The sequence below is a fragment of the Sceloporus undulatus genome, chromosome 2, assembly GCF_019175285.1.
Source record: "Sceloporus undulatus isolate JIND9_A2432 ecotype Alabama chromosome 2, SceUnd_v1.1, whole genome shotgun sequence".
In the NCBI taxonomy this organism is placed as follows: domain Eukaryota; kingdom Metazoa; phylum Chordata; class Lepidosauria; order Squamata; family Phrynosomatidae; genus Sceloporus; species Sceloporus undulatus.
Window position 1 is genome coordinate 285,083,167 of NC_056523.1, and position 25,753 is coordinate 285,108,919.

The following is a 25,753-nucleotide window of genomic DNA, read 5'->3' on the forward strand; positions in this document are numbered from 1 at the left end:
AGTGTATGAGCCTTTTTTTCTGCCACAATATCCTCAGGAAAGTTATAACTAAAAATACTAATGATATATCATAGGAAAATGACATGAAATTTTCTTGATACAATCCATTTGAAGAATATGCAGCAATTGAACAGCAATGTCATGTATGATGATGGGTGAGGACCAGCATAGTTTAGTGGTTTGATTGCTGATCTATGACTCTCAAGACCAGGGCTTGAATCCCCATGGAAACCCACTGAGTAACATTGGGCGAGTCACACTTTCTCAACCTCCCAGAGGGAAGCAAAAGCAACGCCCTCTGAACAAATCTTGCCAAGAAAACCCTGTGATAAGTTTGCCTTAGGGTCACCATACGTCAGAAATCACTTTAAGGCACTCATAAACAAAAATATGCAATTGGGTCTGCAGGTCCACAGGGATGGAAACTGGGCAGGAGGAGGAGGGTAATTGGCAGTCACAGGCAGTGTGTTCATGTAATTGTGTGCATGCATAGTGAGGAAGCAAAAATAATAATAATAACCAAGTGGCATGGCTTTATGCCACATGGTGCAGATAACTCATGGCTGTTCAGCTTGCCTTCAGAGTTGGCCATGATCCCAAAGCCAAGTGTGGAATACTGCAGGTTGACAAGTTAGTGCAGCCCCACTTCTCTGCTACTCATGCAATGGGGGAAAACTACATAAAGAACATGGAATTTCCACCCACTCTCAAGCCTTTTTCTGGTTAAAAACTGATTAAATGCATTAGTGCAAACAAACAGACAAACAAACAAACCAGAGCAGACAGCTACCAAGAAAGACCAAAATGCAATGACATTTAGATATTAAAATCAAGACACTATTTTCACTATAGGGAACACTGTTGACTGATCAACCCTCTCATGGCAGAGAAAAGATAATGTATGTGTAGTCCAATAATATTAGGAGGGGCTTGAGCCAAAGTACCCTTTTTCACAGAACTCAACTTAATGAACTTAAATTTCATTGTGTGATCTTCCCTAGCAATGGCAACACAAACATCAAATGCAAATACATGTCATAAAATGCTCTCCAATTTGACAAGATATGGTGAAAAGTGATTCCAACGCTGCAAGATATTTGTGCAGTACTGGGCAGATAAAGTCACACAGATCTGTTCCTACTTAGACACCATAGTTGATACAGTCCCATACAATCTCTGTGCTTCATTATTCATATTTTCTCTGAAGAACTATCCAATCATTTTTTTATTTTTTTGCTCACCTCACTATTTCTAAGTCTGATAATAGATCCTCACATAGTCTCCTATCTGTTCTTCTCCTTCTTCCTTTTAGATTCAATTTTAGCATGTTATGATCTGAAATAATTCTGGGGGATATCTCCATATCGTCGAATTCATTCATTAATGTTTTACAAACCAGTATCATGTCTATTCTTAGCCATAGAATTATGTCTTCCAGATAGAAATGTATATTCCCTCTTTGTATTATATAATTGTCTCCATGTATCCAGTAAGTTTAGATTATTTGCCTTCTCAAAAAAAGATTTTTGGAGTTTCCCTTATTTCTCTTTAATATTTTTTTTTTTGCAACTGTGTCTAATTTGGGGTCCCATACCCCATTGAAATCACCCCTTAATATCATAATATCATATTAAAATTCTGCTATTTTAGCTTGGAGGTCTGAAAAGAATTTACTTTTATTTTTAAGGGGGCAATAAATTCCTTCTACTAGAATTTCTCTTTCCTGATCCTTAATCTCTACTCCAATAAAATGGCCATTTCTGTCATTAAATTTTATCCGGACTGAGTTTTAGTTTGTTTTTCCTCATCCGGTCCATTACCACTTTAAGATATTCATCAAGAGGATGCCATCCGAGGTCAAAGCTGTAGACTGTGACACAGAGAAATATATCTGGGTGTCATCAGAGTACTGATAACACCCAGCCCCATGCTGCCGAATGATGTCTCCCAACAGCGTCATATATATGTTGAATAGCATTGGGAACAGATTGGCAACTTGAGGAATGCTACAATTAAGCTCCTTTTTAAAGGAGCGACTGTCCCTGAGCATCACCCTCTGGATCTTCCAGAGAGGAAGGAACGGAACCATTGCAATGCAATGCCTCCAATTCCTAACCCTCTCAGGCGATCCAGAAGGATGTTGTGATCTATTGTATTGAAAATGCTGATCCTTAATCTCTACTCTGCTGAGAAGTCTAATAGCACAAACAGGGTCACACTAACCCTGTTGATGCTTAGACGAAGGTCATCAGCCAAGGCAACCATGGCAGTCTAAATTGCATATCCTGTCCTAAAGCCAGTTTGAAATGGATCTAGATAATTGGTTTCATCCAAGACAACCAGGAGCTGAAGGGCAACGGCCCTCTCAGTCACTTTGCTCAGAAAGGGCAGATGCGATACTGGCCTATAGTTGTCCCTGTCCAGGGGTTCAATGTAAGTTTTTTTCAGGAGCGGCCTAATGTCCGCTTTCTTCAACAAGATGGAATTTGTCCTTCCCTAAGGGAAGCATTGATGATGTCTCTCAGAAATATCCTCAAGGCATCCCCCCCCCCCGGACGGTCAGCCATGACAGGCAAAGATCAAGGGGGCATGTTGTCTTCTTCACACTACCAAGAAGCTTGTCTACGTCATCGGTACTCAGAGACTCAAATTGATCCAGCAAAACCTCATTTACGGAGTTTCTGGACACTTCATTAGATGGTTCTGCTGCGATACAGGCATCCAAGTTGGCTCTTATGAAGGGCTGACAGTGCTGCATTGTTTTAATTACAGTGCTTATTGTTTTTAAAATATTTTAGAGTATGGAGCTTATCGCTCCGACTTTTAACCCGACTACTCCCCTATGGAATATAGTCAGGTTGTGGGATGCAGTCAGGAATTATCACATGGAAAATGCCACTGATGTCACTGGGTGATTGCATCCCAGCTGAATCCTGGCTCCCAGCCATGCTCAGCCAGCCGGTTTGCAAATATGGAAAGCTCCCATGTTTGCAAACTGGCCAGCTGAGGGTGTCTGGAAGCTGGGATTCAGTCAAGATGCAGTCGCCAAGGGGCATAAACGACATTTTCCGTATGATGATTCCCAACTGTATCCCGTTGGGGAACAATTGGGTTAAAAGTCGCTGCAATAAGCTCATATATAATTTTAATATGGTTGTTAGTTTTATTCAGTTTTAATGTGGCTTTGTGTATGTTTTTAATGTGTAAGCTGCCTTGAGTTCCAGTCCTGGAGAAAAGGTAGGATATAAATAAAATAAACAGCAATAATAAATCCTTGAACAACTGTCTACCAGTTTCCATTTCAGAAACAAGATGATTAAATTCAAGGGGCTCCTTCCATTAAGAGCCAAATGTATGTTTTTAAATGTCAGCAACCTTTGTTTTTAAAAGTTACTTTATATTTTCACAACTAATCTCTGAGGACTTTTTAGAGATCTATTTAAAGCTTAGGTAACTTGTGGGATGCGAACTGTTTACAAAGAATTAGTTTGCCTTAGGAAAGGAATGGTGGATTTTATACCATTCATACCTCATTTGAGGAGTATAGCTCCATGGGATTAGGGAAAATGAGGGCATTGCCACTCCAGATAGGAACTCCCCCCCCCCCCTATAAAATTTTGTTTGGGTCCCCAAATTTCTAGCACTGCAGACATTTATATTTGCTGATTTCTTATTCCCAAGGTGAAAAGTGGGGGAAAAAGCCTCATTTGTTTACTGTATATTTGGTTAAGGGTTTGGCTAGTTTCATGACACTGCAGCCCATGAGGACACTGTGTGAAATTTGGCCCCATTCCTGTTCAAAGTTATCACAGAATTTCAGCTTCCTGGATTTAAGATTCATGCAAGTAGCTGATATTTTATTTAGTCTCAGACAGTCTCAAAATGCTTCATCTTAAAAAAAAAACATGAGAAAGAAATTGATAAATAAATGCAGCTGCCAAGTAGAAATGTTCCTGAAAATCAATAGTAGCCCTTAAACAACCCACAAATAACATTCTTCAGACATACAAAAAGATTTTATTCACCACTTGTATTCTACAGGGAAGGCACTGGGCACGAAACAGAGTAATACAATCAATGACTCAATTCCCAGCAATAGATGAAATCAGAGTGGAGAAGGAAATTGTTTTGACAAACCAAGGGTCACTGATAAGTTATCCTTTTTTCCTTACTAATGAACCAAAGATGATAGCAAAGTTGGATTGTTGTCATACCCAGCTTCTGTAAAGTCAATGGCAGTCTCTGGCCAGCAATAGCACACTTCAAGACTTCTTCCTTGAAAGCATCAGGCTATGGTAGATGTGGCAAGCAGGCCCCACAAAATATCTCTCCCCAACAAAGGAGAGCATGTAGGGCTCCATAGCACCCATTGGCCTAAAAGTTATTGTTAGTCTTAACTAGGGTAGACCCATTAATTTACCTATATGTTGACTCAACACTCCACAGTTTATTCAACAGGTCTACTCTAGTTAGGGATTAATCAATCAGGATTATGATCCTTATCAGCCACTTGCCTCACTCTCCCTAATGGTACATCAGGCACTTCTCACAGCTGGTATCTAGGACTCCTCCACAGGAGGCTCTAGGAAAAACAGTCAGTGAAGACTAGACAGCCTGGTGCAGTGATCTGAGTGTTGAATTTGAGCTTCAGGAGACCAGACTTCAGATCTCTGCTTGGCCATGGAAACCCACTGGGTGACCTTGGGCAAATCACACTTTTCCAGCCTCAGAGAAAGGCAAGGGCAGCCCCCTCAGACCAATTCTGCCCAGAAACCCCAATGATACATTGTCACAGTCCATCTAAGGGTTGTCATAAGTCAGACAGAATGTAAAAATGTACAACAACAAAGACTGGATCTTTTTTCACTTTTTAGTTTGCATTTTTCCAAAAGTAGAAACTCTCATAACACATGATCAGGTATCCCAGTTCAGTTTTGAATCTACTCTTTTTTGAAAAAAAAGTTATGCTTGGCATATACTTCAGTTCTCAAAGGCCTGATGTGTAACCAATGTCAGTGGTATTTCAAGTTCCTGGCTGAATGTGACCTTGTGGGTTGGGATAGTATATCCTAGCTTTCACATATTTTACTGACACAAAACACTTTGAAATGGGGAAATGAAGAAGAAGGGATAGAAGATGAACAATGAACAAATAAAAATTTGACTTCCATGTGACTATTTTCATAAAGGTATCAAAAAGCATAAGCTTTATGGTTATGATCACACTGTGCTATCATTTCACCAGAGGTCTTCATGCTGTGGAGGGTAAGGTTAGGTCAATGCATGGATGCAAAAAAAGCCTTCAAAGAATCCTTGTTGGCAACTTGAAAAAGTTATAGTGAACCAGCAAGACTGCTTTACCAGATGACCCCCCCCCCCGACCTTCTCCCTTTCAGCATAATAATTGTAATCCTGTCAATAGTGCTGAATAGTGCTGTTTCTAGCAAGATTCATGCTGCTGATGGTTTGAGTGGGGAAAGGACTTGGCGCTCTTGAAAGAGTGCAGAATAGTATGAGCAAATTAAGGGAAATTAACTTTTCCTTAATGGTGAAGTACAGTTAAAGAGTGACAAATTCATACTCAAATAAACTTGATGCAAAAGATAGTTAAAATCTCTTTATTGTCCTGATTTTGGTATCATAATTAAGAGGGCTATAAATTAATTAAATGCTTCACTGAGAAATAATAGTTCCTTTCATTGATTACTGAGTTAATGAATAAATAGTCCAGCTAACAACTGTGATTTATCTTGGCTAAGGTAAGTACAGCCAAGCTATTTGCTATTTATATGATCTGGAATTAATTCCTCTTATCTGTGGATATTATTTTATATTGTCAACAGCTCATGCCTAAAGCAGAAAGCTAAATACAGAAATCCATTGTTGTTTTCTTAGGGTATTTAATATATATACATATTCAGCAATGGTTTTAAGGAATGTTTTGTCTTGCATTGTTAAACTGCAGTTTTAAATATTTGTTCAGAACTTCAAATGGCCTTAGGTACAGTATATGAATGATTATAGTTAGTGAATCCAGAAGCCAACACTAATCTATCAATGATAGACTACAAGTTGCATGAGAAAGCATGACTTTGATCAAAGTATACATGCCAAACAAAGGCCTGAAGTCTGCACAAATGGAACTGATGAAAAATTCCTGGAGATTTTTTCTTCTTCTCTTTTTTCTTTTTCTTTAATTTCTTCATTTCTTCTCTCCTCCACCCTCCCCCATACCTTTATCTTTGATTGCATATTATTTTGACTGTAAATTAGATTGTTTGTCTTAAAAATTAATAAAAAATCATTTTTAAAACATCGCTTGGAGCTTTTGCACAGCCCTACATGCATGCAGATTCATTTGCAAGGATGCAGCTAATCTCAAGGCTGCACTGTAAAGGGGAAGCAATGACTACTCATCAAAATGGCTGAGGTTCAATTGAGCTGACACTAGGTCTACTGATGCTATATTGAATCCAAACTCATCTCAGCCAGAGATGCTAGGAAATAGAACTTTTCCTGTCTCTGAGGTAGCAGCATAGTGGCTGTCTCCACAAACTACATGAGCTTTGTATCCGGCATAACAAAGATTCCTCTTTTGTCCACCACCCTATCCCCATTCCTTCTTCGGCTTTTCTGCCAGCTGATTTCAGCCAGTAGAGCAGTTGTGCAGCCACATCAATTGACAGAAGGGGACTATGGCAGCTAAAGGGCAGTTCAAGTACCAGAAGGTTAAATCAGCCAACCCAAGAAGTTTCTGCCCATTCCTAACCCCTTACAGCTGGTGACTCTTGGCTCTAATAATGTTGCTCAGTTTGTGTAAACCCATCAGGGTGATATTACAGTCTGCCCTTCCTTTACACGGAGGATCCGTTCCGGACCCCACCCCCCATAAAGGGAATTCCACCTATGTTCGAACCCCATTTAAATAAATGTGGCTTGTGCATGTGGCGACGCAGCGGCACGCACACACTGCAGGTGCACATGCCATTACTCCTTATTCGGCGCACCATCCCTTTTCCCAGTGCAGCTTTTAGCATATGCTGAAAGCCGCGTAAGTGGGCCCACATGACGCGGGCGCACTGTACTGTGTCATTTGAGCAATTACAGAAACTCAAGGAGATTCATGGATGCATGGTGGCTGTATGATTGGTATATGTTTTAAGGCAACATATGAAACCTTTACAGGTTTTTAATCCTCCTTTCTGCCAGCGTCTCTCCCCACAAAGACCTTGGTATCTACTGGGGTTTAGTTCCAGGACACTCCATGTATACCAAAACCCACGGATGTTCAATTTACAATGGGGTAGTAAAATGGTGTGTCTTACATAAAATGACAAGGTTTGCTTTTTGGATTTTTTGGGTGGGGGGATATTTTGAAGCCATAGATGGCTGAATCAGTGAATACAAGAGTCGTGGATATGGAGGACCAACTGTATAGCCCCCTTCAGCACTCTTCTGAATACTGACCCGGGTTGGAATCAGATGCAGAATACCATGGGCTGGGCTGCTGATTCCAGCCCATGCACTTGTTATAAATTCCATTCTGCCTCCTCATTCAACATATTTGTGTGCAGTGCTTCTACTCTTCCCTTCTATGTTCCCATGAAGTTTCAAGGAGGATTCGAAACGCATTTTGAAGCACAACTGATTAGACATAGAACATTAAAATCGTAAAGCTGGAAGACACCACAAGGACCATCCAGTCCAACACATGCAGAAACACACAAAGCACTCACAACAGATATCCATCTAGCCTCTGTTCAAAAACCTCCAAAGAAGCAAATTCCACCAGCCTCCAAGGCAGTGTCTTCCACTGTCGACCAGCTCTTACTGTCAGGAAGTTCCTCCTAATTTTTAGGTGGAATCTCTTTTCTTATAGTCTGAATCCATTGTTTCATGTCCTAATCTTTGGAGAAGCAAAAAACAAGCTTGTTCCATTGTCAGTATGACATCCCTTCAAACATTTAAACATGGCTAACATGTCACCTCTTAAACTTCTCATCCCCAGGCTAGACATACTTAGCTCACTAAGTTCTCCTCATAGGGCATGGTTTTCAGACCATTCATCATTTTGAGTCATCCCCCTCTGGATACACTCCTGCTTGTTGATATCCCACTTTAATTGTGGTGCCCAGAACTGGACACAGTATTCCCCATAGCTCTGAGCATAGTAAGTGTGTTGAGCCAAATGGACTAAAATGATAATATAAGGGTAGCACTATCATACACAGGCCCATAGCTGGAAGTTCTCTATTGAATGGGCTGCGTGTAATGGGGTGGCTACTATAGCTCAATGGAAAATAGGAAAGATATAAAAACAGGAAAGGGATATAGACCTTTGTTTATTTAATTCTTGATACAAACATTTCATTTCAGGTTTTTGCTGCCTGCTCAGTGAGACTGCAAGAGTTTTTTCCATTTATTTAAAATTTGTTTTTCACTTTGGGGTGAAGCAGATGTACATGAAGGAGCAGCCTCTAGCCTCTCTGGCTACAATTGGTCCACGATCAGGCCAGGACTGCAGTGACTGCGCAGCCTGCTTCCAAAGCGGGCCAGTGCCTGGGATCTCAAACCCCATGAGCCACATTAAAATGGTTCCTTTTTAATCCGGTCCTTTGGACTGGAGGGTGCCATCGGAGGAGCTTCTGGCAACTTTGGGGACATGTAGCATGTAAATGCTATGCCCCCAGAAGCCACTTTATTTAGCCTATGTTTTTTGAGTCTTTATGGCACGTTACAGACCATCCATTTGGGGCGGCCTGTAACTGACCCTTTCCCCGCTGGATCGGGGCCTCAGCTGCCAGAACTGCAGCCTCTGAGGCCCTGATCCGCCGCTTTCCAGGCCGCGGGGGGCTTGAAGCCCCAAGGACACCTCAACGTTTAGAGGCGGCGCGTTTGGAGACGGCACGTTCATGACGTCGTCATGGCGGCCCCCATGTGGAAGGGGCGCCACCATTTTGTACGGACTCAGTCCGTACTAGGGTTAGGGAACGTCCGGAAGCGATGCCCCTTTTTAACCCTAGTACGGACTGAGTCCGTAGTTTAAGGCCCATCTGTAAAGGACCCTAGAATCTTTTTGGGGAGAAGCACTGTGTGTGCAATTTTGTGGATTTTATTAAATGCAAATAGATTTTCACAAAAAGTCCCCAAATACTCCCCCCCAATGGTTAATCGTTTTCTCAGTGGGGTATTTGGTGTTTCAAAAACACCCTTTCTCACCAAGTACAATAGAATTTGTGAGCATTCTTTAGCTCCTGGAGTGTAAATACATAATTAAATAGAGATAATAATTTTAGATATTTTTTGAAAACTGTTTAAACTATGAATTTTTAAATGTGCATAATTGGTAGTAACCATGAAAACCATAAGGAACTGAAATAATGACAGCATAATGCATGTCCTTATGAGTAAACATGCAGAGAGTTGAATTGTAAGTGTGTTAATTTCTGTTTTGCCAAACAAAAATCCCAGATAGATTTATGTTATTTGTAATTGGAATATGCATATATATGCTTTGTAGTTCAAATGTATCTGTTTATCATGGTTTCAAAATAACCTCTGGCAATTTCTCACATTAATTTATGATCAATGTGAAAAATTCTTAACAGACATTTTTTTATTTATTTAAGGTATATCCCACCTTTCTCCCAGTACAGGACCCAAACTGTGTTTATAGGAGTGTTGGTTCACTTAAGTATATCTTTCAAAAATTATTCTTTCACTCCTTTAGGCTGCTCTGAACCACTGGGGATGAAATCAGGACACATACAGGATTATCAGATTACCGCCTCAAGTATCTTCAGAACACTCAACATGGACATGTTTACATGGGAACCTAGAAAAGCTCGACTAGACAAGCAAGGCAAAGTGAATGCCTGGACATCAGGACACAGTGATCAATCACAGTGGCTACAGGTGACCATTTTTCACTATTGTTGGGATCTACTGTAATAAAGAACAAGAGAGCAAATATATGGGTGATAAATATGCATATATACAAATGGGTATAGTTGTTTTACCAGGAGAACAAGAATAGACAGAGATACCTGATGCATTTTTTTCTTATGCATTGTTCTGATCACCTTATTCCTCAGGAGTCACTGTGTTCAAACAGGCATGTAGAACAGACAATAGACTTTTGGAAAAGCTATTATTGAAAGGATCAAGCTAGAAATTACTGAAATATTATTTCTTGGGCAGCATCAACACTGCAGAATTAGTGCAAAGGCACACCACTTTATCTGCTATGGTTCAATCTATGGAATTCTGGGAATTGTAGTTTTGTGAGATATTTAGCCTTCTCTATCAGAGAGGGCTACTGCCACAACAAACTACAGATCCCAGGATTCCATAGGATGGAGCCATGGCAATTAAAGCAGTGTCAAACTGCATTAATTCTGCAGTGTGGCAGCTGCCTTGGAGGAAGGCATGCTACCAAAGCAATAGCTGCAAGATACCCTGAATAGTAAAAGAGAAGGGAATTCAAGATGGATGGGAGTTTCTCAAAAGGGAGATACTGAAGGCACAATCTCAAACAGTTCCAATAAGGAAGAAAAATGGTGATGTCTCAAGAACCAGGATGGATGACTAAGGAAGTTTCAACTGAGCTAAGTTTTAAACAGAATGTTATAAATAATGGAAAAGGGGGGAAATCGCCAAAGAGAATTCAAAAAAATATTGGCACATGTAGGGATAAAGTCAGAAAAGCTAAAGTTCACAATAAACTTGCTAGAGAGGTTAGAACAATAAAAAGAGTTTGGTGGGGTATGTCTGCAGCAAAGGAAAAGAAAGAAACAGTGGGGCCCACTGCAAGGACAAAGAAAAGGCAGAATTACAATCAACACCTTCTTTGTCTCAGTCTTCTCAGAAAGGCAAAGGCTGTGAACCTGAGGTAATGGAACAGAGGACGAATAGAGGAATTTCAGCACATAATAAGTAAGAGAGTACAGGAATACCTGGTTAATCTAAATGAATATAACTAAATTAATATAAGTCTCCAGAACCAGATGAACTACATCCAAGGGTATTAAAAGAACTGGCAAATGTAATCAGAGCCATTGGCAATAATGTTTGAGAATCCTGGAGAACGGGAGAGTCCCAGCAGACTGGGAGGAGCAAAAATTGTCCCCATCTTCAAAATGGGGAAAAAAGAGGATCCCAACAATTATCATCCCGTTAGTCTGACATCTATACCAGGAAAGATCTAGATCAGTATTCATTAAAAAGAGAGTCTGTGAACATCTGGAAGGCAATTCCATAATCATACAAAGTCAACATGGGTTTCAAGAAACAATCATACCAGACAAATCTAATCCCTTTTTTGATAAAAATACCAGCTTGGTAGATGAAGGGAATGCTGTGAGATATAGTATATCGTGATTTCACTAAGGCCTTTGACAAGGTTCCCCATGACATTCTTGCAAACAAGCTTGTAAAAGGTGGGCTAGACAAAGTAACGTTACATGGATTTGTAATTGGTTGACCAGCCGAACCCAAAGGTGCTCAACAATGGCTTCTTTTCATCCTGGAGAGAAGTGACCAGTGGGGTCCCACAGGGCTCTGTTTTGGGGCCAGTGTTTATTCACCATCTTATCAATGACTTGGATGACAGAATTGGGGGTATACTTATCAATTTGCAGATGACACCAAATTAGGAGGAGTAGCTAATACTCCAGAGGACAGGATCAAATTCAAAATGACCTAGAATGATAGACTAGAAAGCTGGGCCAAAGCTAACAAAATGTATTTCCAGCATGGAGAAATGTAAGGTACTGCACTTAGGGCAGAAAATGAAATGCACAGATAGAGGATTGGTGACACCTGGCTGAAGGAGACTACATGTGAAAGGAATCTAGGGGCGGGTTACAGGCGGGCAAAGGGGTGTGCTCATGACGTCATAGAAGGTATAGTCCTTTAGACAGCCCTTACCTGAATGCTATCATGAACGCGCCACCTGCAGCCCCAAGCGGAAGAGCGGCATTAAAAGGTGGCTGCTTTTTTCCGCTTCTTTTGATAAGCAGCGTACATGCGCATCTCCGTATATAAGCTGCTGCACGGTAACACCAGAATTGTCACACCGCTAATTTAAGTTGCCCATTTTAAAAGCTCCGTGTCTGCTGCGCCACATAATGAGTCGGGGTCCGGGACAATGCGCGGTTTGCAGTCAGGCTTTAATTGCAGCATCAGATGCCATGCAGCTGTGGGAAAGCTGCGGCACAGCTGCATTCTATTTTAATGCTCGTAACCCTAACCCGAAGCTGCATTGTGCGCATGCGCTGCTAGAATCGCGGAAAGTTGTAAGTTTGCCCAGCGGATGTTTTGGTTGTAGAAAGTGATAAGGAAAAGTTTGGAATTTAAAGTGAACCCCTACACACATTCCTGCGCCATTTTCCACCTAACAATAAAAAAACCGCTAAAACTTTAAATATTTACCAATGTACAAGGGATTGGGGATGGCAGGGGGACAGCGGTTGGCAGCGGTGGCAGCAGCGACAGCTGTGGCTGTGCATTGCAGATTCAGCAAGAGCACGGGGACCAAAGGAGAGGAGGCATCCATGATGCTGGTGACACTGGCAACGCACAAACGGACAAGGATGCCAACACCAGCTGATCACCAGCTGGCAGGAGGCCACCTTTGTTTCTTCGGTTAGGCGGGGGGAAAAAGTTTAAAGGGGCCTGGGCGCTTTAAATGTGCACATACACTTTCTGCCGCCGGTGCTGACTGGCGCAGCTGTGGCAGCTGCGCATCCGCCAGCCAGGCAAAAGAAAAAAAGCCGTCTTCGCGGCCGCCCATGAGGAAGCTGCCTCTCTCTTTGCAGCGTCCTGCAAGGCAGCGTTATTGAAGCTGCGGATAAGGAACGGCCCCCAGGTGAGGCGTCTTCACTGCTTCCGGTGTGGAAGCCCCATCCCACCTTAGCCACGCCCCTGGGACGGGCGGTCTGGAGGCTCCGTATTCAGGGAAGACACCTTTCAGACATCTTCCCCTGCCCGTCTGTAACCCGCCTAGGAGTCCAAGAGACCACAAGTTGAACATGAGTCAACAGTGCGATGTGGCAGCTAAAAAGGCCAATGCAAATTTTAGGCTGAATCAATAAAAGTAAGTGTCTAATCAAGAAAGTAATAGTCCCCATGTATTGCTCTTCATGCTCCCCACCCTGGAATACAGTGTGCTACCGATACCTCGGCGATACTTGACGAAATGATATGTTACGAAATTGTAGGATCGAAAAGTGGATTGGCAAAAACTGTTTCGGGTTACGAAATATTTTTCGGGTTACGAAATTCATTTCGGCGCGAAATCAAATGCTGCAAAGTGCAGCTATAGGTTTTCCTGTGCTAACGGAAAAGTGTTTCGGGTTACGAAATTTTCAGGTTACGAAAGGAATGGCGGAACGAATTAATTTCGTAACCCGAGGCACCACTGTACTGTGTTCAGTTCTTGGCACCACAATTTAAAAGGGTGTGGAGAAACTGGAGCGTGTCCAAAGGACAGCCACCAAATGGTGAAGGGTCTGCAAATCATGTCCTATGAGGAACGATTTAGGAGCTGAGGATGTTTAGCCTGGAGAAGAGAAGGCTAAGGGGTGGGTTGAACTGGATGGCCCTTGTGGTCTCTTCCAACTCTATTATTCTACGATTCTATGATTCTATGAATCTGGCATTTTGGTTGGTCAGTTAGCTTTACAGTGCATGGACTGCATGCAGCAAAACCAGATACCACCCTACCACTCTGAATACACTTATTTTTTTCATTTCACAATAATAATAATAATAATAATAATAATAATAATAATAATAATAATATGTTTTATTTAGACCGCTATTCCGCAATGATCATAGCGGTGTACAGTAAAAATTGCTATAACAAAATTAGCCCCTACCCTACCTCACTCCCTCCAGGCTGAATGATGACAGTTGGCCGTGGAGGGAGGGCTCTGTCACTTCAGGGCGGTCCTGATGGTGTTGGACCCACCCCCTCACTCCCTGCAGGCTGAATGATGACAGTTGGCCATGGAGGAAGGCTCTGTCACTTCAGGGTGGTCCCGATGGTGTTGGACCCACCCCCTCACTCCCCCAGGCTGAATGATGACAGTTGGCTGTGGAGGGAGGGCTCTGTCACTTCAGGGCGGTCCCGATGGTGTTGGACCCGCCCCCTCACTCCCCCCAGCTGAATGATAACAGTTGGCCGTGGAGGGAGGGCTCTGTCACTTCAGGCCAGTCCCAATGGTGTTGGACCCACCCCCTCACTCCCTCAGGCTAATGATGACAGTTGGCCGTGGAGGGAGGCTCTGTCACTTCAGGCGGTCCCGATGGTGTTGGACCCGCCCTCACTACTCCCCCAGGCTGAATGATGACAGTTGGCCATGGAGGGAGGGCTCTGTCACTTCAGGGCGGTCCCGATGGTGTTGGACCCACCCCCTCACTCCCTGCAGGCTGAATGATGACAGTTGGCCAGGGAGGGAAGGCTCTGTCACTTCAGGGTGCCCGATGGTGTTGGACCCACCCCCTCACTCCCTCCAGGCTGAATGATGACAGTTGCTGTGAGGGAGGGCTCTGTCACTTCAGGCGTCCCGATGGTGTTGGACCCGCCCCCTCACTCCCCCCAGGCTGAATGATAACAGTTGGCCGTGGAGGGAGGGCTCTGTCACTTCAGGCCAGTCCCAATGGTGTTGGACTTGCCCCCTCACTCCTCCCAGGCTGAATGATACAGTTGGCCGTGGAGGGAGGGCTCTGTCACTTCAGGCCAGTCCCATGGTGTGGACCCCACCCCCTCACTCCCTCCAGGCTAATGATGACAGTTGGCCGTGGAGGGAGGGCTCTGTCACTTCAGGGCGGTCCCGATGGTGTTGGACCCGCCCCCTCACTCCTCCCAGGCTGAATGATGACAGTTGGCCATGGAGGGAGGGCTCTGTCACTTCAGGGCGGTCCCGATGGTGTTGGACCCACCCCCTCACTCCCTCCAGGCTGAATGATGACAGTTGGCTGTGGAGGGAGGGCTCTGTCACTTCAGGGCGGTCCCGATGGTGTTGGACCCGCCCCCTCACTCCTCCCAGGCTGAATATGACAGTTGGCCATGGAGGGAGGGCTCTGTCACTTCAGGGCGGTCCCGATGGTGTTGGACCCACCCCTCACTCCTCCAGGCTGATGATGACAGTTGGCTGTGGAGGGAGGGCTCTGTCACTTCAGGGCGGTCCCGATGGTGTTGGACCCGCCCCTCACTCCTCCCAGGCTGATGAAGTACATTGGCCGTGGAGGGAGGCTCTGCCTCTTCAGGGCGGTCCTGAAGGATTTGTTTCTGAGGCCAGATGGCTCTACACACCTCATATGTTTGATCCCGCCATTAGATGAATCCTTGAAGTAAACTGGATAGCATATAATCCCAGACCCCAATTGCAGAGGTTTACTGTCTCATTGGTTGGCCCAGGTCAGTGCCATACAAGTGAAAGCAAAGTGTCTGCTTTAATTGAAATTTTTGAAGCAAGCAAGCAAAATCAGATTTTCTGAGGCAAATTAAGTTATTCAGATCTGAAATTCTCAAGCAGCCTGGCATTGCCATTGATATTTGTCAAAGTGAATGAATATCTGACTTTGATTAATTCTGAAAAGGTTTATATTGTCTCACCTCCATGTACATTTGGTGACCTGATTTTCCTTTTGACTTTTTATTTTTGATGCAAAGCTTGTATTAGGCTACTCAAAAACAATTCCAGCTCTGCCTTCTTTGAACAAGTTAGCCCTCCTAAATTGGATTCAGCACTGTGAAATCATTAAGAAGCTGTTCACATTGCTTGTTTTCATGTAGGATGATTTACAGAAGTTCCTGGGTAGGCTAATATGTAAAAGAGGAACAAATCACCAAACAGAAGACTATTTGACCAGTCACTGCTCAATTTACATATTAGAAACATTGTATATGCAGTGATTTGAATCTGCTGTCATAGAGAAATGGGATTCTCAGCATGAAGCCTTAACTGCACTGGAAGTATGCTACTAGCCCCCTGCAATGTTTTCACATATAAATTATGACTTATTAGCGCTCTCTCTCTCTCTCTCTCTTTTACCTGTGGTTGCTAAGCAATTTAGCTGTGCGATAACTATCTTCGCTCTGAACTTGGGAGTGCAGGAAGATAAAGGAAAGGGACTAGCAACTACACTGTCTGTTTATTTTTTCAATATAAACAAGTCTAGAATTCGGTGATTAATTACAATGATGCCCAAGATAGCGGAAAGGAATCTGCCATATGGAAACACTGCATCCTCCGATACATAAGGAACCCAGAAGGGAAAACAGTAAGCAGAACATGGCAGTGTTACTTTGTGAAGTGCAACCCTAGAATCCCTCAGAAAGCATGATCATTTTCGTCAAAAGACTATTTTTTTCAAGTGCTAGCAGTAGGTGGTAGAACTGGGGAAGTTCTCCAAGCTGCTGCTGAAATCACCATGGACTGCCCAACAATGTAGACAAGAAAAACAGGGAAGCAATCTAGAAGTCACCTTCCACACATCTGCCCTTCCTGGCTTCTCTCTTCCATAGCCATAGAAGCAGTAGTTCCCAAAACCTTGGTCCTTCAGATGTTTTGGACTTCACCTCCCAGAAGTCCTGGTTCTTGGCCAAACTGGGCTTCTCGGAGTAGAAGTCCAAAACACCTGGAGGATCAGAGTTAGGAAAACACTGAGTTGAGGCACTGTGTCACATAGGAGAGCTATAGACTCTTAGTGGGTGAGGTTTAACCAGTTCTTTTGTTCAGTTTGTACTTAAGGACAACCTGAGTTAGACATTAATCACATCACTGCCTTTGTGTGCTCCTTTTCATTTAAGTAGCCACAAGAAGCTCTAATTGTGGAGAAAACAGAGGCTGCAGTAGCAAGATCCAAACCAAAATCAGAACTGTAACAAAATGGGAAAGTAAATCTTCCCTACCAGTCTAGAGATGTACTACTTTGATTACTCCATGACCTCTCCCAAAAATCAAGACTAAAGTTTTCTCTATACATGTGAGATGGCACATGTTTTTGCTGCTTTTTCAATTTCAGGGGCTCTTTTTTTTTTTTTTTGCAGAAAGAAACATTTTTCTGTCAAAAAACAAAGTATTTTGTGTTAAAAAATTACACTTACAAATGTTTTTTAAGTCCTAAAATGTGAAAAATCTCACTGTAAATGCCACTCCCCCACCATGTTGATAGGTTGTTTCAATAGTCAAGACACTGTTTTTCATAAGGCTGACACATCATCATCATCATCATTATTATTATTATTATTGACTTAACTACCAGAGTCCCAAACTGAACCTGTGCTTTCCCCTCATGCTACTGTCAAAGACAAAAAACAAACACTACACAGCTAGGTCCTAGGTCCTACTCTCGAAGGTTCTAGTTGAAATTTAAGCAACTGCTGGTCCCAGTAACAGAGTTCCTTTACTCCACAAAGGATTCTTGTAAGCATTTCAATAGCTTGGGCATCTTTTCATACCTAACCTAAACTCCTTTCTCAAGTCTAAGTATAGCATTAATTTCCAGGCTAGGGTAGAAGATACCCTTGCTTGAAAAACACTGCATCCTTTTCTTTTTTAAAGTTACATTTGCAATATGATTCCAAAACAGAAGGAAATTGACAATTCTCTGCTGTAGGAAATGCATGCAGTCATGCCTCATTTCTGTCTCTTCTACTGATCCCAAAAAGCAAAATTTATTCAGAGATGATGTAGGATTACTTTCTGGTGCATTATTCCTCTGCTGGTAACAGTGGATCTGTGGTTGTGTGCAGATGGGCAGGGAATTGGGGAAGTGAGGAGGAGAAACAGTGACAGCCCTTATTATTTTTTCTATTTCTGTTGTGTTCCAGACACTTTTCCCCTGTTGTACCTGATAAAGTATACAAATTGATTCATTTTGCATCCAGGTGGCTACTGACAGATTTTATATCAATCCAAGAAGAGTGATGCCTGTTCTCCCATCCCTTTTCAAACAATACAAAAACCTCAAAGGCAGCTTTTGGTTTTTGAAAAGAAATTATTCCCATTTACAATACATAAAAGAATAGTTAGACAAATTTGCAAACTTATTTGGCATTGTGACTTGGTTTTTTGTTTTTTTAGCTTTAGAACATGAAAATAATAGCTACAAGCAAACATCTGTGTATGAAAGAAGCACTAACCATAGCCAAAACAACAACGTATTTTGTGGTACCTGAGAGACTAACACCTTTTATTTGGCAAAAGCTTTCATGGCAGGCATTCCACTTCACCAGATGCAACAACATACAGATTCCACAGGACTCTGATGTTCTTATTGCAATTAGTAATTATGGCTGCCCCTGGAAATAACACAGCTAATATCTCTGCTAGTTAAAAATGTGAATTGTGCCTTACTAAGGACTAGCATATCATAAGTGATATGACATATGTTAAGATGGCTAACATATACCATTTGTTAGTCATCCTGAGATTTCTTGATATAGAATAGAATATACATTTTTAATTAATAAATAATCAATATTACTATAGTTTTCTGTGTGTTTTTCAGTCTATGTGGCCATGTTCTGGAAGAGTTTATTCCTGACATTTCATCAGCATCAGTGGCTATCATCTTCAGAGAATGCTAGCATGGAAGTGAGTTGTGTATATATACTGTGTGACCCTTGGTTGAGAGGAAGTGATTTACATGTTTATCTCTGTGTTGGTCTGTTAGTGAATGGCAAGGCCTCAGGATGGGAGGATATTTACAGATAAACATGTAAATCACTTCCTCTCAACCAAGGGTCTCACAGTATATATACCCCACTCACTTCCATGCCAGCATTCTCTGAAGATGCTAGCCACTGATGCTGATGAAATGTCAGGAATAAACTCTTCCAGAACACAGCCACATAGCCCCCCCAAACCTACAAAAAACTATGGATGCTGGCCATGAAAGCCTTCAACTTCACAATCAATATTATTTTTTCAATACATACGGTACTAATTATTTGTATCTGAATTTTGCATTTCTAAATATATTCATCTTGACAGCAATGATGAAATACATTCATTTCATGGAAAACCTCAGTCAAAAAAGGAAATGTTCCCATTCTGAAAATGGTGTCCCCTTGCTGTCTTCTGTATTCCTTATTTTGCATACTAGAAGGATTTCAACACCAGATATTTAGTGAAAAGATAGGATATTAATTAATTAATTAAGGTTTGTAGGAAAACTGTACAAAAATCAAAGCCTATGCACGACTATGCAAATTAATCTCATACTGCTATCCCTGATTTTAATGGGGCTAAAGAATCTCAAAACACATGCTTTATCATCCTGTAACACTTGAATCAGATGTGGCTGTGCAAGTCCTTAATCAATACTTGAACTTTGTAATGGGCTGAATGTGGACCAATAGAAACTGCTTGATAAATCCTGGTAAAATTCCCACCTTTGGAGTGATATATCTGTCCGTGAGAAATACTTGTTACCGGTTCTAGGACAGGTTGGGCTCCCCCTAAAAGTTCAGGTTTGTAATTTAGAGTTACTCTTGCATTGGTATCTGTTGCTGGAAGCCCAGATAATCTCACTAGTTAAAAGTACATTTTCCAGCTCATCTAATATGCTAGTTGTGTAGAGAGATCTTGTAGCATCTTAGCGACTAACTGAAAGAAGTTGGCAGCATAAACTTTCATAGACTAAAGTCTACTTCCTCCAAATGCATGTGAGGAAGTAGGCATAAGTCTATGAAAGCTCATGCTGCCAGCTTCTTTCTTTCAGTTAGTCTCAAAAGGTGCTACAAGATCTCTTTACATTACATACTGATTCTACAGACTAACACGGCTATATTTTTGAATTCTACCATTCTAGTTGTGGACACTTCTGGAAGAGAACTGACTGGCCATAGGTAATTTAATTTTAAGACTGGATTACTAACTACATTCAAGGTGGGCCCTATTTGATGGTGATCCATAACGTGGCACACAGCTGCTCAGCTGTTGTCATATGCTATTCCATATCAGCACTTAACACTTGGCTGAATGTTCTATGCTGGCTGCCTAGTTTCTAAGGGATCACACTAAAGATTCTTGAGCTAATGTACAAAATCCTAAAGCATGTTGGTTTCCATATAGCATACAGATCTCTCTTCCTTGTCCATATTGAAGAGTCTAGACCCTTGCTTTCAAACAAGCATTTCTTTAACGATAAAATGCAACCCGTTTTTAAAATGTATCTATATTTATTGCACAGAGGCATCATGGTGTAGTTTGAGCGCTGGACTAGGAATCTAGGAAACGAGAGTTTGAATCCACCACTTAGCCATGGAAACCCACTGAGTAACTTTGGACAGGTCACACACTTTCGACCTTTCAGAAAGACCGTGTCAAACCTATTCTAAAGGAATCTTACCAAGAAAACCCCTTGATAAGTTCATGTTAGGTCTGACTTAAATCAGAAATGACTTGAAGGCACACAGCAAGAAAAAATGTACTTTTCCAATTGTTGATGCCTTTAACTATTCTATACCATTCTAAAATCTCTGTTTATAAATTGGACAGACAGGGAGTCATTGGAAGTGGTATTTTAGCTTAAGTACTTTAATCCTGTCCCACAATGTAGCAAGAAATAAAAGTAATATTAAAATAAACAATAAATTAGTGAATAAAATGGAAAGAGATACTGAGAATTTAACAAGCATCATAACCACATTAAAAAGCACCTATATACATAGAAAAGTTTCACTCAACACTTAAACTCATGACATTAGGCAGCAGGTGAGACTTCTTGAGGAGAACATATATATGTAGCAATATTCCTGTTTCAGTGTTGTTACCTAAAAAGCCCTTTCCGTGATTGTCACTCACTTAACCTTTGGGTAGTAGGGATTTTCTGGAGATGCTGAATGTTCAAATGCATTTCAAATTCAATTCCTACTAATTTATTAATACGTTGATTTCCTTAGAATACTTCATTCACCACACTAACCTCATAGTAAAGGTGAGTGAATAAGAATACAGGATACATTTAAGAGGTGGACAGTCTTCGTTATCATGCAAGTCTTAGATGTATTTGTGACTCTGTTAGTCTGTTAAAATTCTCTCTCCAACCCCCATGCTTTTATCTCCTGGTTTCAGTAACCTGCCTAGGAAATTACAAAAATGTTATGAACAAGGTCGTACAACCAAAGTAGATGATGTAATCTGTAGAAACTAAAAGCACTGGAGGAAAGGGGGGATAAAGTACCAATTGAAACAACCATTTCCTTATTAATTCCCTGTCCTCTGGCAAACAGCCTACCCACTGACTTTGTCTTTGTCCCTACTTGTCATGCTTGAAAAACATTAAGCTATGCCTTCCTTGTGTACTATTAATTCCCATTAATTGGACTGATAAAATAGACTCAGGAGCATCCAAGGGCATTACCTGATAAAGTACTCTTGACATAGATCCTGTAGGTCATCACCTCAGTCTTTTTGCCCTGCATATGATTTCAGGAAGAATCCATTATTCATGTTAATCATGTTGTTAAAGTGTGTGCTGCGGCATTGCCCTTTCGAAAATTGCTTTTAACTTTGCAAATATTTTGTTCACCATTCATTTTATGCAAATGTTTATAGAGACAATAGAGCATAGGCATCTCATTTCAATAAAGCAAAATAAAAACTTACTTTATTTTTAATGCAGCATTTAGATTAAAAAATGTAAAACCTCTGAAAAGTCATTGAATTTATTCTTAAAAGCCAACTACAAAGAGATTACTAGCAGAGCAGGGCAGGGAAATTCCGTGACACTTTATTGTACAAGTGGTGTCTCCAGGAGTCCATGAAATAAACACCAGTAGGAGATAACATTTTTATTGGCCCCCCACCAGATTTTGTTTTCCTTCCACGACTACATGATAAAGATGGGATAGTATACTACTGCTTATGGTATACAGTAGTATACAGTAAAGATCCTAGTATAATTAAGATATCCAGCTTCTGGTTAGGAATTTAATGGGGGGGAAATAGCCTACATGCTGTATTTAACTTAAAAGAAATTTTAAGTTTATGAACTGTTTTTATGCAGGGTAGCTTAATTGGAGCCACCACATCAAACAGATTTGAGAGAGATCAAGAAAAGAAAAAGTCATTGCTGTAAAAGCCACTAGTGTCAAATATTTATTGATGAACAGAAGATATATCAGATGCTTCTTAGGCAAGAAGCCTAAGGTAGGCTGGTTGTATCATCACTCTATTCACTGTGAAGGAGCCCAAGTCCACCGAGTCTCTGAGGCTTACATATCCAAGTGTGTGTCCGTATATATCCCCAACTTGAGACAAAGGTGTGGTTGTAAGCAGGGGGTTATTTGGAGTACGCAAAAAGCTCATCAACAAAGCTCTTATGCACAGGAGCACCTTACAATAAGCTCTCCACCCTCTCTAGAAGCTCTGACAATGGAGAATTGAAGGGACAGTTGCAGAACATTATTCTTTCCACTAATCTACACTACCTCCCATGGATAGACCAAGAGGTGGAAGAATAACTGTCCACTAGTTTTATAGAAAAAAAAGTATAGCCTCTTTTTTTCTGTCTACTTCTAAAATAACCTTGTCATGACAGTTTAAGGCTGTGAATCATGCACATACACAGGATAATCTTCTCTGGTAACATTTGCCATGCCCACTGCATAAGATGAAGCCTATTTGTACTATAATCCCACTTTCTAAATTAACAGAAACAAAACAGTGTTATAGACAGGAGCACCTATCATTGTAATTTATCCCACCCTGCTTCAAGTCCATCCATTCTTTGAAGAAGATACAGATTCAGCACCTGTCTATGCCAAAATGTACCACAAGGATTAAATGGATTTCTGAGGCAAGATATATCTTATTCCATACCAGTCTTGGGAGAGTATAAATTGTATGTTTTCATAAGAAAATGTGAAACCAACCAAGTGTTTTCCCAGTCCTGGTCATAATCTATGAACTTCTTGAATATTCTCTGATGTGTCCAAAATTTGCCACTCAGATCCTATAACTTGGGCTGTAATGTGTAACTTTACAATGAAGGAGTTACATGACTTGATACTCAACTGTGTTAGAGAATTGGGACGATGTACACCCATATGGCACAACACACGATTACACAAATGGAGCTCTCACTTAACAACAAATCACCCCAAAATGTGGTAACATTTTCCTGACCAAGCACAGGGCTCTGTTGGGGGCTATTTTTCTCCCTCCAGGTGCTGTCATTGTACAATGGTACCCTGTCCCACAAACTGTTGCACCATTGTGCATTATGACCCCTGTGCAACACTGTTCACTCTACAGTTGCCCCAATTGCCCAGGTATGGTGAAGTTCCCCATTTGAGTATATGACCGTCATGCAATTCTGCAGTTCTAAACTTTGTTCTATACTCTGTGGCTTGTTTTAATCTGTTTATATTAATTTTATTTATATGCCACCCTAGGACCTCATGATAGAGGGCAACCTATACTTTTTTGGAAGGAAGGAAGGAAGGAATTAAACTGCAATAAAATATGCCAGCAGTACAGAGTAAAAACAAAACACAATCCATATCCATTTTTTTTCTTTTCAAGACAGTGATCTTGCCATGAAATTCCTTATAGCCCAAAGGAGATGGGCCTGCTTGGGTCCTGGGAAACCTATTCTCAAAGAATTTTTTTTCACATTATAGTGAAGCTGCAAATTGTAAATTCATAACCATACTATGAAATTGTAATATGCTAAGGTCCAAAAAGATTGGTGATGAAGCAATGTTCATTATATCCCCCTAAAACATAACCTCCCAAGATGGTTAATATATAAATATGACAAATTTATAGATTATAAATTACAAAAATGTAAATTTCATGTTTTACTGCTGGTGAGATCTCTCTTCTCTTGCTGTTTCTTTTGCTAGGTAATCATTAAAGTGTCTGTTTCTTTTATTGCTACCTAGCTTCATACAATCATAGAGTCAGAAGAGACCACAAAAGCCATTCAGTTCTTCTGCCATGCAAGAATATACAATCAAAGCACTCATGACAGATAGACACTTGGATTAAAACCCCATTCATCGCCCAGTGCTTTCATTTTTCTTTCCCCCAACCCAATGTTTTTCTTTCAAACTGCTCTATCTCTCTCCACACTTGTATTCCTAAGTTTTGCCATAGTTTAGTTTCCTGTATTCACACAGCAAGATTGGCATATTGCAAGAATTTGCTTTTTATGTAAAGTATATGGTGGGACCTGAAAAGGTTGACTAGCAAAACGTCCACCATCCCACACACATTGCTAATTTCTCAGTCAGAAGAACTCTTCAAAAAGTTCTGTTATAGACAGAGGATTCAATTTTCTAACATTCTTTACATGCAATGAAAGTACACATAACCTGGTAAGACACACACACACACACACACACACACACAAAACTCCTTTTCTTTCTCACACAGTCTCCTCACAGAGCTCCTGTGTGGTTAAGATTTGCAGGAGATGCAGCCATTCAGCAAGTAGAGCTTCCTAGGTAAGAAAGTGGTTGGAATCCTGCTTGAAGAACCTGAAATTATCCAGCTGTGCCAACACACAGCTTTGTTATTGCCAGCATCAAGTTTATTATGTACAGCCTCAACCATGTTGTTATTCTTATTTATTATTATTATTATTCTTTATTTATATAGCGCTGTAGATTTGCGCAGCGCTGTACATAAAAACAACCAATATAAAAGAGTAAACCTGCCTATGGCGTACAATCTAAGAAATGATAGGATAATACAAATAAAACACATAGCAATACAGGAAATGGTTCAATAAAGCAGGCAACAAAAAGAACATCAGATAGCAAGTGACAATCACGCAATGTCTGGGAACGCTTCTCTGAACAGGATGGTCTTCAACTCCGTTTTGAAGCTGGTTAATGAAGTGATGGCCTTTGCTCGCGAGGGAAGAAAGTTCTAGGAGTAAGGGGCAGCAAGTGAAAAGGGGCGAATCCTAGATGGGGCAGAGGAAATCCTGGGCTGGGACAGCCGACTTTGACTACCAGAATGGAGGGCCTGAGTGGGAAGGTGAGGAGAAAGAAGGTCTGATAAATAGGGGGGGGGCAGCCCATGGAGGACTTTAAATGTCAACAGCAGGAGCTTGTACTGAATACGAAAAGGGAGGGGGAGCCAGTGAAGGGATGCCAACAAAGGAGAGATATGGTCAGAGCGGTGGGCGGATGTGATAATGTGTGCAGCTGAATGCTGGACAGAAATTAAAGGGCGGAGGTGAGAAAGAGGAAGCCCAGCCAGGAGGATGTTACAGAAATCAAGTCGTGAGACCACTAGGGCATGGACCAAAATCTTGGCAGTAGAGGCAGAGAGATATGGTCGGATTTTGGCAATACTGTATAAAAAGAATCTACAAGCCTTGGCTGTGGTCTGGATCTGAGGGGTACACGACAGAGAAGAGTCAAAGATAAAACCAAGACTACGGGCTTGCTGGACTGGTTGAATAGAAATGTTGTCCACAGAGACAGAAAAGGAGTGTTGAAGGGTAGACTTAGGAGGAAAGACAAGAACCTCCGTTGAACCCAATTGACAGAGACATAAGAATAACAACACCATTTCCAGATAATTCAGCAACAAAATGCAAGTCAAGGTTTAAATTATTATTAATATTATAACATTATTATTAAAGAATCCAGTAATCATTTATACTATGGTCTAATTAAATACCAAAACAGCACCAAGCTAAATGATGCCTCAACCTAAATCAACATTTACACATAGTGGCTGAGGCAACATTTTGCACTATCATCTTCCCTGGG

General features: G+C 41.3%; 1 protein-coding gene across 1 annotated transcript in view; it reads left to right on the forward strand.

Moving 5' to 3' along the window:
• Window positions 1-25,753, forward strand: part of EDIL3 (EGF like repeats and discoidin domains 3) — a 361,850-nt gene that overhangs the window by 297,148 nt on the left and 38,949 nt on the right. Inside the window, exon 9 of the mRNA XM_042449742.1 lies at window positions 9,731-9,915. Coding sequence (XP_042305676.1) covers window positions 9,731-9,915 — 185 coding nt within the window. The remainder of the gene's footprint in view (window positions 1-9,730; window positions 9,916-25,753) is intronic.